This window comes from Passer domesticus, chromosome 7, assembly GCF_036417665.1.
Source record: "Passer domesticus isolate bPasDom1 chromosome 7, bPasDom1.hap1, whole genome shotgun sequence".
In the NCBI taxonomy this organism is placed as follows: Eukaryota; Metazoa; Chordata; class Aves; order Passeriformes; family Passeridae; genus Passer; species Passer domesticus.
Genome location: NC_087480.1, coordinates 38,403,097 through 38,416,888, shown reverse-complemented (window position 1 = coordinate 38,416,888; position 13,792 = coordinate 38,403,097). Strand labels below are relative to the sequence as shown.

At 44.4% G+C, this 13,792-nt stretch overlaps 1 protein-coding gene across 1 annotated transcript in view; it reads left to right on the top strand.

Annotated features, from left to right (window-relative positions):
* The window catches only part of HMCN1 (hemicentin 1), a 164,368-nt gene that overhangs the window by 82,133 nt on the left and 68,443 nt on the right, over positions 1 to 13,792 (top strand). Inside the window, exons 31-40 of the mRNA XM_064427772.1 lie at positions 1,787 to 2,065; positions 2,869 to 3,150; positions 4,064 to 4,172; positions 4,761 to 4,930; positions 5,231 to 5,385; positions 6,105 to 6,228; positions 7,537 to 7,638; positions 9,467 to 9,619; positions 12,658 to 12,809; positions 13,525 to 13,648. Of these exons, the coding sequence (XP_064283842.1) occupies positions 1,787 to 2,065; positions 2,869 to 3,150; positions 4,064 to 4,172; positions 4,761 to 4,930; positions 5,231 to 5,385; positions 6,105 to 6,228; positions 7,537 to 7,638; positions 9,467 to 9,619; positions 12,658 to 12,809; positions 13,525 to 13,648 (1,650 nt within the window). The remainder of the gene's footprint in view (positions 1 to 1,786; positions 2,066 to 2,868; positions 3,151 to 4,063; positions 4,173 to 4,760; positions 4,931 to 5,230; positions 5,386 to 6,104; positions 6,229 to 7,536; positions 7,639 to 9,466; positions 9,620 to 12,657; positions 12,810 to 13,524; positions 13,649 to 13,792) is intronic.

Below are 13,792 nucleotides of genomic sequence, written 5' to 3'. Positions count from 1 at the left end.
TTTGTATATATGCAGTTAAGTATGGATGTAGTCTTTGCAGGCTTAGAAAAACACCTTGAAATGTTGTTTATATGCTTCTTTTTCTGATTAATGAAAGCAAAAAATCTTGAAGAATGTTCTCAAATTCTGCTGTTAGTTTCAACTGAATTTTATTGTCACATTGTCTTAATTGTTCTGATCTGTCTTCGGGAGGAGATTATTAAGATTTTGATTTTAATACACATTTGGTCTTATTTTTCTTAACCTGGTGCCAGGATACACCCTGTACTTCACGGGACTCAGGAATTCTTGTGCCTGGAGTTTGAAGGGTAGGGATTTGAGTCTGTTAGCTCTCAAGTCCTCCCTTGCTATGAATTTGTTCCTGAATGTTGTGTGTGATTCTGTGAACTTAATGTGCATTATTTCCCTCATCTGGGACATTTGTGAAGCACAAAGCACCCATAGGCACAACAATGTGGCTGCATACCAGTCTTGGTGAGACCTTTTTCTATCAGGAACAAAGAGAATGCTGGGAGGACTTGCAGGGGATTGTGGCTGTTCTGAGATTAGAGGAATAAAACAGCTTCCCCCACTTTCCCACAGATAAAGTCCTTGCAGATGAGTAGATTTATTTCAGGTTCTTCAGGGAAGATGAATTTGTGACAGCAGAATGTAACTTTTCTTTAATTTTGTATTTCTCACTAGTCCTGGCTAGGTAGACAGAAGCCCACAGAGTAAGTGAGGAACCTCAATGCTAATTCTTGCTAGTTCTTACTTTGTTTTAGCTGTTTAGCCCTGCCTTTGGCTTTGATATTTTCCCAAAACACCATATTAAAACCATTCCTCATCTCTGATAGAGAAATGCAGTCGCCTTTGAACTGGGTATGTTTCAACATACTCACTGGATTTGGGGGTTTTGATACAAAAAATGTTTAATTAGTAAATATTTCATTATGTTTTGATAACTGCAGGACCTGTCTCAGGTGGGGATCCATCCATTCATGGACACTTTGCATTTCTGCAGTGGTGTTTTCAATGACCACTGTGGAAGTCAGAGGAATCTGTGGATGTACTGAGCATGTTTGGCAGCAGAGGAGTCAATGTGTCTGCCAGATGTGTCTGGTCCTTTCAGCAGCCATAAATTTAGTCATTGCCAATTGCACTGTGTTTTTATTGCTTCTATAGAGATTTACGGACTCTTTATATTGGCTGATTTACACAAGAGCTTGTTTGCTAGAAAAATCCGAGTCCTGCTGCCTAGAGAGCAAGGGAAATGACTTTGGGCCAAAAAAGCTTCAAAAATAGGAACATAAAGCAAGACTATTAAGCTCATACTTAGTCTCAAAGTAACTGACTTCATCCTCAAAAGTTTGGAGCATGGAGCAGTTCCCACTGCCATTGTGGAGGCTCTTGGGTGTGTTTGGTATTTTCAATAGCAGGATCCATACTGGGAGGATGCACCTCCCAAGGCATCCAGGGATTGTTCTTTCTTTGGAGACAAGGAAGAAGGCTACCCAAGTGAATTGCAGGAGTCATGGAGGCCCAGCTGTCCTAACCTGCCACATGTTGGAGTCTGGTGGCCCTTTTGTTGTGTTCTCTTCATGCTTTCCACCCTGTGGGCCTTGAAGGACTGTACAGGTGGTAGATGAGCTCTGCTGGGCAAAGAACCAAACAAAATACAGCAGGAAGGGTTGGAAGGCTGATGAAGATATTTTATTCTTACAGCATTCTAATGTTTTGTTTGAATCTGCACATACTTTGTTGTAGTCTAAGGCTTTAATGTTGCTCTTTTTGTCTTTTGGACTAGTTCCCCCTAGTATTAAGGGAGGAAACATTACCACAGAGGTATCGGTGCTCCTCAACAACCTGATAAATCTGGAATGTGAAACCAAGGGAATCCCTGTGCCCACCATCACCTGGTACAAGGATGGGCAGCGCCTGATTTCCAGCCCCCAGGCTCTGTACGTGGACAGAGGGCAGTTCCTGCAGATCCCACGGGCACAGGTGTCAGACTCTGCCCAGTACTCGTGTCGTGTGAGCAGCGCTGCAGGGGCTGCAGAGAAGCTCTTCCACGTGGATGTCTACGGTGAGGGACGGCTCCTGGGCTGCCTTACTGCTCCTGCAGAAGGGCTGTGGAAGAGATCTTCAGGCTCTGCTGCCTGGCAGTGGCTGTGATTAAATTCTGGCCTCTGTTGGTAGGGCTGTGTAGAGGGAGATTTAGACCCTCTGCTTTATGGGGCTCTCCAACAGCTCTTGACTTCATGGAATCATAAAATGGTGTGGGTTGAAAGGGACCTTAATGCCCATCCAGTCCCACCCTCTGCCTCATGGACTGGGACACCTTCCACTAGCCCAGATTTGCTCCATGCCCCATCCAGCCTGGCCTTGGACACTTCCTGGGATCCGGGGCAGCCACAGCTTCTCTTGGCACCCTGTGCCAGGGCCTCCCCATCCTCACAGAGAACAATTCCTTCCCAGCAGCCCATCTAACCCTGCCCTCCCTTCACTGGGCTTGGTACCAGGGCTTTCTTCTATTCAGCTACTTCTCTTCCATGTATGTTCATTCTCTATCTCGCATCTGCATGCTAAGCAATACTTACTTGAAAGAACCACTCTAGATGGGATATTTAGTGTAGTCCTTTAAGTCCTTCTTGTCTAGTTCTTCCCTCTCAAAGTACTTCATATCCTCTGTTTTATACAGCTGGTCAATGTTGAGCTACATTATTTCACTTCTCTGCCTTGCCTTGCCCCAGCAGCAAATTCTCACATGAAATTGTGCGTGACATGTTGGCAGATGGAGCCAGAGTGGGTGGAACAAACCCATTTTCTCTTAATACATTTTCTGGCTACAGAATTAATGGCTTGCAATATATTTCTTTCTTTCTGCAGTTCCTCCAGTAATTGAGGGCGATGCTGACACAGCCCAGAGCAGGCAGGTGGTTGCTGGGAATTCCCTGACGTTGGAGTGTAAGGCTGCTGGCAATCCACCCCCTCTCCTGACCTGGTTAAAAGATGGAGTTCCTGTGAAAGCAAGTGACAAGCTCCGTGTCCTGGCTGGGGGGAAGCAGCTGGAGATCCTGAACGCTGTTGAGGCTGACCAGGGCCAGTACTGGTGTGTGGCCACAAGCATAGCTGGAGAACAAGAAATCAAGTATGACGTTGAAATCTTAGGTGTGTGAGCTGCAGATTGATCGGGTTCCCATAAATCTAAGGTTTTATGGAACATTTCTATCTATGGTTTTGTTTTCGTTTGTATTAATATATTAAGGTGAGATAGTCATGCTCTGTATCTAGCTGAGCTACCACTGCACAATTTTTCTGTCCAGGGCTACAGGACAGTTGAAGACTTGTACTCTCAGGTTAGTTCTTGAAGGATTTTTGTGCATGTGGTAGATAAATATTCTCAGCAACCTCTAAAATTCTTACTTGTCTTCAGAGAAGAAAATCACAGAAATCCATTAAAAATATCACTTGGTAGTGTTGTGCAAGTTTTGAACCTTATACTGAAAAAAACCCCACTTTTTCTTCTGTATTCCTTGAATCCATTACACAGTCTGCATCTCAGCAGTCCCTTCTGAATGTCTTGAGGCCTTCTCCTGACATGGAAGAGAACTGTAAAGAACTGATTTTTAGGTTTTGGTCACTTGAACATAATACTGAATGCAGATGTAGATCATCCCTTCTGCTTCTGCAGGTAAATGTCACTGGTCATGATAGTGCAGGAGCTGTGTGGCAGTGCTGCACCTCTCCTTCCCAGAGAGGATGAGACAGGGTGAAGAGGACCTGGAATAGGATCCTCTGCATCTTTGTTTTACTGACAAAGGGTGCCAAAAGCACCCCCCCTTCCCATCCTTTCTCAAAGTTCTTCTGACAGAATCTGGAAAACACAACCAAACAACGAACAGTAAAAAAAGTGAGAGCAGTGATTTGAAGCCACAAAATGTCACTGGACAGATGTTTCCCTTCAGAAAGGAACAGTAGTTCATAATGAATCAGTGTGTGTTTAACAATGCAATTTGAGAGAGACATGTTTGATATTTCTAATGTGTAAATGTTTCTCTTGGTGGATTTTTCTCTCTTACAGTGCCACCATTTGTGGAAGGTGGGGATGAGCTCTTGGGCAACATTGTGATACTCCATAGCCCTTTGGAGCTGGATTGTTCAGCAAGAGGGACACCATCACCAGCTATCACGTAAGGGCACTGGTATGACAGTAGAAAAACACAAATAAATCTGCTGGTTGGTTACGTGAGCTTAATGAGCCATCTGTGTTAATCAGTGGTGGGTAATGAGTAAAGGACAAACTCCTGGCTCCACTGATAGCACCATCAGACACACACTTGGCAACATCAGGATTTAATTTTAAAGTAGTTTGGTTTGTTGTGCCAATATCCATGTCCTGGAGATGAGGATAGAAAACAAGAGCAGAGAAAACTTTTAAGTCCTTTGCTAATGCAACTTAATGTGCCCTTTCTTCTACCACCCATGATTGCTTTTGCTTTGGAGATTCCTCTCTGCCCCTTGTGGTATCTGCTGTCAACTTTTCTGACTTTAGTGTCGTTTAGCCACTGTCTTTAGTGGCTGTTCCCCAATACTCCCTTGTGATAAACCCTTCAATTTATGGCACTCAGACAAGGGCAATACAACCTGACACTTCCAGACTTCTCTAGAAATCCAAACCGAGTTACTGAGGCATTCTGTTTAATAGAATTGTGCATATTTTAAGGTGGTTGTTAATCTTACTTTCATTGGCAACTGAAATGGAACGTTCTTTTTGGTAGGTGGTTCAAAGATGGTCAGCCACTTGGAGAGGAGGCTGGACACAAGGTCTTATTAAATGGACAGAAACTTGTAATCTCTCAAGCTCAAGTGTCAGACAGCGGCCGCTATAAATGTGTGGCTTCAAACAAGGCTGGAGAACATGAAAAGGAGTTTGATGTTACAGTGCACGGTAGGTTACTCAAGGTGGGCGGGAAGCAGCAGACTGCTTTTGTTTCAAATTGCTGGCAAGAAGGCGCTCAAACTTTTTATAAATGTTTATTTGCATTAGCAGGCTGTAAAACTGGAGAGGAGATTAGATGAAATAGAATCATAGAATGGTTTGAGTTGGACACCAGCCATGGCAGGGACACCTTCCACTAGATCTGGAAGTAGAAGTAAAGCTGCACTTACCTCTGGGATACTGCTTCTGTATATTTAAATGTACATGTTTAAATGAGGCAACATTTTTTTTTCTGGTGCTTTTTTGCAGTTCCTCCAACCATTAAATCGGCTGGGCCTTCTGAGAGAGCAGTTGTGCTCCACAAACCTGTGACGCTGCAGTGCATAGCTAGTGGCATCCCCAGCCCTTCCATAACCTGGTTAAAAGATGGACAGCCAGTAAACACAGCCAGGGGAAATATCAGAGTAAGCATAATTCTTTTATGGGATCCAAACCATGGAAGATAATTGCCGTAAGTTATACGTGTTAGTGCTTCTTTTCCTTTCACTTCCCTCACGCTGTAATGCAAAAGTGCTTAAGAGCCATCCTGCAGAGTGAGGGGCTTTCTACCTGATCAGGGTGGTGTCTCAGGTAACAGCAGTGCTCAGTAGACTGAATCCCACTAGATGCCTCATGTCAGGAGAATCTGTGGCTGGAAATTCAGGATCTGTCTCCTTCCAGTTGTACTTAGCCCTTCAAGGTCAAATGCTTGTCTGCTGATTGTGAGGTGGCTCTAGCCACTCATCCCTATGAGGTGAGATTAGCTGAGATGTTCTGTGATCACTGCATCAGCTACCTGTAATTCCTTCTCCTGATGAGATCGTGCCTTTCCATGAAGAGCCCTCCCCAGTGCTCGCATGTTCCAGGGGTCAGTGCTTGCAGTGGCTTTGATTTCCCATGGCTGGAGCAGTTTTTGGTACCTTGCCTGCAGTCACCTCTGCCTGCCTGCACCTCACCAGCCAGGTCTCCTCACACCTGTACAGCTCCTGATGCTGCTGTCCGAGGGACACTGAAATCTTTGACCCAGAGATTTCATTCTGTGAGCCAGGGTTGGGAGGGGATGAGCCCGGCCGTGTCCGCTCACCCAGAGCGTCAGTGCTGGGGGCAGTGGTGTCACACGGCTCCTCTCTGTGTTTGGGAACAGCTGGAGGCCTCGGGCCGTGTCCTGCAGCTTGGCAAGGCCCTGCCCGGAGATGCCGCCCGCTACACCTGCGTGGCCACCAACGCTGCGGGGGAGGCCCAGCAGCACACCCGGCTCCACGTGCACGGTAATGCGCCAAACGGGGCTGGCCACGCGGCTCTTGCACCTGGGCTCGCCTTGCTCTGCCTTTTCTCCTGGCTCTGCACATCCACCTCTCAGTTCTCTTTCTCTGTCCCGCTCCGTTAGTAAGGAGTGAGGGCAAAAACTGGCTTTTGTAGAGTTTGGCCTCTCTCCTGTAATACCAAAGGACATAGAAGTGAATGAGTTTCTTTCCAGGTACCTCTGCTGCTCGGAGGTATCCAAAATGCCAAACACATTCCTTCTAACCCACCCCTCAGAAGGGTACTCTGTGTTTCTGAATCAATGTGTGATATACCACCACTGGCATTACTAATTTCATCCAAGTTTTTTGTGGATATTGGTATTCCCCATGACCCTGGGAAATTGGAAATTTTTACAGGAATAACTTTTCTGAGAAAGGAACATATTCTTGTGAGGGGATTTTTCAGCCTGTTAAAAGGAATTTTCTTCTGCAGCTAAAAGCAGTATGAAAAGAATCAGGGAGACTCAAGAAGCTGTCATTTACATGTGAATTTAATAAATGCTCTCACCATGATTTACATGTATTTGGCTCAGAAGTGGTCACGAAGTGTTGTGCATTGCTGATGTGACCCAGTCCTCAAAGGAGGTGTGGGAATCCTCAGGAGGTGCAGGAATAGACTGTGGCAATATTTTCAGAGTATGGCTATGTTAACTATGTTGACTTTTATTGCCAAACCAAACCAGTAACTGGAAAACATTAAACTGAAGTGAGGAGAGGTTGCAGAGTCTCTGTGGATTGGACTTAGAAAGAGGAGCCACATTCAGACTGTGATAATTTCATCACAACTAACTTCAGTGTCAGTCCCATGCTCATAAAACTCTCCTTTGCTGTCAGTCTTCATGTTCAAACTGTCATTATCTGGCATTTCTGTCATGTTTCAGATTTTGGAACTTCAGGAAGGTAAAAGCTGTCCACACCACTCAGTTTATTATCACCAGGTGAAGCGAGAGGAGCTTGCCACAAGAAACAATGGCTGTTTTGTGTTGTGTACCCATTACTTACAAATCTACTTTAAGTTCCATTTTTCCAGAAAAAAAATAAAATTAGCAAAAATAATGTTTTATTCCTCTTACCATTCATGAGATTATATAATTAGAGAGTATTCCCATTTCAGAGATTAAATTTCTGGAGAAATTCCTTGGTCACCCAGCAGTTGAAGCTTGTGCAACTCATTGCCCAAAGTTTCTCCGAGGCTAGATGACTTTGTGATTGGATGCTCTGCTAGCTGGGTGGCTGAATTAATGAGAACCTGCTGCTTTTGTCTCTTCCCAGAACCACCCAGTCTGGAAGATGCAGGAAAAATATTAAATGAAACAGTGGTGGTAAATAATCCAATCCATCTTGAATGCAGAGCATCTGGGAACCCTCTGCCAGGTATCCATGTGCACCTTGGGGAACATCTCATCAAGGGTTTCACTTTCATGTGTCTTTGGAAAGTGATGGATATGCTGAATGTGGAGCTAATTGTGTGGTTTTAAACCAGCTAGAAACTGTGTGATGGCAAATGTCAATGTATGGGCTGACATGGAGGAAGGATTGAGGAATTCGGTGATCCCCACTGATAAATGAGTGAAAAAGGATAATCTATTCCCTTGTGATGCCCTGTCCACAGGCAAGAGTGCTACTTGATTTCTACTGAATGAGCTTTAAGCACATCCACTTTTATCTCCTGTCAGTTCAGTATTTGTTAGTGTAAGGCAGACCTGAAATACTTCATGGATTGAGTGTGCCTGTCAAACGTGCTCATGTCTAGGACTTTTTTAATGTGTGGGTTTTGTTACCTGGTAAGATATAAAAAGACATATTATTGAGAGAAATTTGATGTATTAATTATTGTAGAGCAAAACAGGGGGAATAGTTACCAAGAGCTTGTAGCTAATATAGCAAATTATTCTCATGCTGATTTTAACAACATGTTCAGATGAAAGGTGTTATTACATTTCAGATGTGAAATGTAATCCAGCTTCTCATTTGCTGCCTTTTTAAGAATTAATTCACAGCAAAATATTATTTTGTAGAATAATTTATTCTTACATTATTAAAAATTTAAATATTGAGGAAGTAAAATGTTATAAAAGTATAAGAATTTTATGTCTAATTTACTCTCCTTTTAAATTTTTTCTCCTTTAATCCTCCAAATTTTCAGTTATTTTAGTTATCAACAATTAAAGTGATGGATTTCAGAGAATTTATGCAATAAGAACAGTTAGTTCACCCCTGGTGTGATGTGATGGCACATCCTATTGTCAAGATACACCATGAGTCAGGAAAGTGAGGAGCACAGCATCCCACTGGAAAAGAGAGAAGCTGTGTGCAAGTCTTATCTATCAGTCAGGCCAGAGCACTTAGTGGGTGTGAGTCTGTCCCCAAAGCCCCTTGTGTATTACAGACAGTCCTTCCATGAGCAGTAATTTCATCTGAGTAGTGAAGTGGTGCCAGCAAAGCCTCAATGACCCATTCTCCTGATGGATGGTGCCATCTTTTGGCTGAGATGCAAAATCGACAGATTTTCTTGGTTGTCAACTTCTTACAAAATTTTCTTCTGCAGTAACACCAAGTTTTCTGCTCTTTATTTTCAGTTTTTTGATCTGCCAGTTGCAGTTTGATTTAGTAGCTTATGTTTTGAATATTTGTCCCAGATAGTTCAATTTAATGTAGTGATTATTTAAGGTAAAAGGTAAAAAAAAAAATTGATACATGTTATAGAATTTCTGGATAGATTCCCTGTCTATCCTTTATTATATATATCTATAATGTATTATATAGGGCTCTTATAGTTTCCCTGGATGGTTTGGGTTGGAAAGAACCTGAAAGCTCATCTCCTTCCATCCCTCTGCTACGGGCAGGAATGCCTGCATATTTTTGTGTGGTTTTAAACAGCTACTCTTTACCTTGGTATAAGATAGGTGAATTTCTTATAATTTGCTTTGTGTGATAATTTCTCAATTTCAGAACACTTTTCCATAAATGTATGAGGGGTGTGGATGATGGTGTCAAATTTGCTGTTGAATTGTGGGGCATAGTCAGCAAATCTTCCTATTTCCTGATTTTGTTACATTTTGTTCTTCTTAATCACAACTAACGCTGCCGTTGACTGTTAAACGTTGGCATGTGCGTGGAGGCTGAGGTAGCCAGTGTGAGGGCTCTGTGGTGCCCCATTTGTCGGGGTTGTCAGTGATTTGTCCCCGTTCCTCCCCCGCAGCCGTGTCGTGGTCCAAGGACGGGCGCGCGCTGGGTGGCAGGGGACAGGTGCTGCGCATCGAGGCCGCGCAGGTGGCCGACTCCGGCCTCTACAGGTGCCTGGCTGCCAACGCCGCGGGCACGGCCGAGCTGCTCTACAGCCTCCAGGTCCACGGTGAGTGCACAGCCACAGAACTGCCACTCCTGGAGTGTGGGGAACACTTCTGAGAGCGCTGAGTCCTGCTGCTCCCCCAGTGACCCATGTCCCCGAGTGCTACATCCACGTGGCTTCTAAATCCCTCCAGGGATGGGGACCCCACCACTGCCCTGGGCAGCTGTGCCACTGTCTGCCTACCCTATCCATGAAGAGATTTGTGCTAATATCCAAATTAACCTCCCTACCCCCAGCACAACTTGAGGCTGTTTCCTCTTGCCCTGTATTGTGACACTTAGGAATAATACATGCAAGCCCCACCTTTGCTTTCCTCCTTTTCCAGTCTGCTTAACAGACTTGGTGTTGCTCATCACATAATCACAGGATCTCAGGGTGCTTTGGGTTGGAAGGGACCATACAGCCCATCCAGTGCCACCCCTGCCATGGGGCACCTTCCACTAGCCCAGGTTGCTCCAAGCCCTGTCCAACCTGCCTTGGACACTTCCAGGGATCCAGGGGCAGCCACAGCCTCTCTGGGAATTCCATTCCAGGGCCCACACCACTATCACAGCCAGGAATTCCTTCCCAATACCCCACCTAACCCTACCCCTCTGGTAGTGGGGAGCCATTCTCCCTTGTCCTGGCACTCCATGCTTTTCACTCTTCTGTTTTCTCACTGACATTAGAATAGGTGTTTTGAATGTGGAAAATGTGTCAAGGGAAGGCATTCCTAGGAAGAATGAATTTATGGAAGAGGTATTTTGTTTAAGGGATCACTTGAGCAATTTGGAGGGCCTGGCAGTTGCTGGAGTTTGTTATAGGTGACTTTGAAGCTCACAGTAGACAAGACACAGATCAAATGTTCTTTCATAATCCAAGAGTTTTAAAGAAAAAAGTACTGTGTCTAAGAAGATGAAGTGGAAGTGTGGGTGTTTGCTGACATGAGACACCTAAGCGAAAGCCCAGCTGGAGCTTTTCCAGTGATTTCAGTGGCTTTTGGATGTGGCCATAATCCAAATTCTTATCTTTGATACATGCATGTGCATGTGGCTGGTTTTCTGTGGGAGTCTTCCATGCAAAAGTGTGGCCCAAATTTGGCACAGTGTCTGCAGCTGAGATGCACACTATTAATGTTAATTAATGACTTGGGCAGTGCATTTCCATGGATTTAATGACCATCATGGGAAAAACTGATGGCACAAGACACAGTCAAGGGCAATTAACCCCACCCAGTGATGAATTCCCAGGAAATCCTTAGAGCTAAGGTCATTATTCTAGTTAAATGGAAAATAACCCTGCAGTACACTATATCTTTTTAGGGGTGGCGGAATTTCAGCAAACACATCCAGAGTTTTCTAGGAAACTAAAATTTTCTGACTAAGGCACAGAGCTTCCCCTTCTAGAACAGAATATATGCAGTTGCAGACAAAGTAATGGCATCAAAGGAGCTAATTGCCTTGAACTCCTGTCTGTGATCCTGCTTCATTCAACTGGTGTCCTGCCAGGCTGACAGAAGAGAGGTGCTGCAATTCACCATCCACAGGTTCATCATCCACTGTCCTTAGAGCTTATGAGTTTGAGAAGACAAAACTTACAGGTCTTGCCCTCTTTACCAGTGGAAGCAATGACTCCTTAATGGAGAACAGGCTCAAGTGCCAAGTACTGAAAGTTGTGCTGCATTTATGGAAAGGTTGATCTAGATTTCCATGAGCACCTGCCTCGGTCAACTATTGGTCTTATTCACCAGTTTCTGTTGTTAATAGTGTTATCAGATCTTCTTGGCATTAAAAAAATGATGCTTGATGCCACAGGCTTAACACTGAATGGAACCAGGCAGGCCAACTGAAGGAATAAAGTGGAATTCCAGTTGAGCTAGGATTCATAGGATTCCATTGTATTAACTTTCTTCACTTCTTTCACTCCACTATAGCTTTCTCAGGCATTTGAGACCAATGAATGCAATTGTATTGCAGTAGGAGGAACTGTGTTTGGGGAAAAGATGAAAGAATTATGAAATCCTGTGCCTTTTTTCTGCCTCTACTGCTATACTGAAATATATGTAGGAGTGAGGAGAATCACAGAATCATGGAATGGTTTGGGTTGGAAGGGACCTTAAAGCCCATCCGATTCCACCCCCTGCCATGGGAAGGGACACGTTCCACTATCTCAGGTTGCTTCAAGCCCTGTCCAGCCTGGTCTTGGACACTTTCAGAGATGGGGCAGCCACAACCTGAGTTACAGGCTCTTAGAGGTTGCTACATTTGTTAATGAATCTTATTTTCAGTGCAGAATTTTTACATGTTTTCTTCTGTCACACAGGGCGATATGTATGAGTAGCACACCCATTCTCATCTCTTTGCAGGAGTGACTTTAAGCATTAAGTTTTCATCTGATACTGACTTTTAAACTTTATCACTAAGTTATCAGTGGTAGTAGCAAATAGAATAGTTTTGATTCTCCTAGTACATGAAATATCTTCCTTTTTTAATGATTCTTGTCTCCCTTTCTACCAGAGCCCTACAACATTTGCTAGACTGTGTGCCTAGAGTAAGTGCTTTGGATGTTCCATTGCAAATGCTTTGTGTCATCAGAGAGGCAGATGTTTTCCACTCTAATCTGGTAAACGTTTCCATATGCTCTGCCAGGGCAATTTATCACTCTGCGTATGGATTTGCTTTATGTGGTTTATATGGTAAACTCCTTTCTTTAATCCCTACCACTCCTAAAGTCTTTCACAAGGTCTAAATGGAATAGTAGAAGAGTTTGAGGGAATATTTTCTGGCTTTATGGTGTAGTTCCTGGGTTTCACAGCTGTCCTCTGGGCTGTGGGCCCAGTCCCACATACCTTGCTCACAGTAGTTTCACTGCAGTTATCTGCCTGCTCATGCTAAGGGTAGAGCAGAATCTGGCACAGAGCAAAGACATGACAAGGGCTCAGCAGGAAAAAAACATGAGAAAAGAGAAATAACATCCAAAACTATGCAGCCTATTTAATGTTGTTGTGATTAGTACTCTTACGTAGCTGTTACAGCCCTTTTTCTGTGGATTCTTTTTTTCAGTCCCCCCATCCATCTCTGGCAGCAGTGACATGGTGACAGTAGTGGTCAATAATGCAGTGAGACTGGAGTGTGAAGCCAGAGGCATCCCTGCCCCTATCCTGACGTGGCTGAAGGATGGGAGCCCTGTGTCCAGCGTCAGCAACGGCCTCCAGGTACCAGGGACAGATCCTGCTCTGTGGTGTTCCCTGTTGTGGGAGGAGGCTTCTAAGTCAGTGCAGTTTAATGGAAGAGAATAAGTTGGAGAATTTGGAATAATAATATAAGGCCCTTTGCTCTGGGTTGTTCATGTGAGTTTAGCTCCAATACTGTGTGAAGTGGAAGATAGAGACACATTGAAATAAATGTCATACAGCTGATGTCATACTGAATAAATTTACATCAACAAATTTTCTGCTTACTGGGAAGAAGAGGAAGTTGGACCAGATTGCTCTGCTGAAGAAATCTGGAAAGCTCATTACATACAATAGTAATTCAGAAAAGAAAACCAACCTCTGATATAAGGAGATATTTCAGAGGTAAAATGAGATGCCGTGGTTGGTTTTTGGAAGTTGATTTTATAATCTGAAAGGAAAGAGGGGGAATTTGTGTTCTGTGGGAACAGCTCGGGGCCCAGACAAAAGGTGTTGACAGCATGTTTGAAGCTGGTGGGAGAGAGAGGTGTCTTGAGAAGGCCAGGAATTCCCTAGGGACTGGGATGAAGTTAGAGTTTTTCTTTTGCAAGTCTGGATTAGAAGAGAACACTGGAGTGCAGGGAGATGGTGGGAAGCAGTGGCAAAACAAGTGTTCCATTTTGAAAGGAGCCCTAGGAGTTCCCCCTCCTGTGTTTGGCACTGGGGTGTGCCTGAAGGTGCTGTGCTCCTGTTGCAGGTCCTGTCAGGGGGCCGGGTGCTGGCACTGCCCAGTGCCCAGCTCAGTGACACGGGGACATACACGTGTGTGGCAGTCAACGCTGCGGGGGAGAGCCAGAGGGACATCGACCTCCGCGTTTATGGTGAGTGACAAATGTCTTTTTGTTCTGAGAGCTGGTCTTTAAGCTTTAGTATAACACACTGGGCCCAGACCCTGAGCAGTGCTGAGTAAAAATAGTCCCAACCCCTAATGGAAGGCTAAGTGAGGAGGAATGGTTTGTGTATGG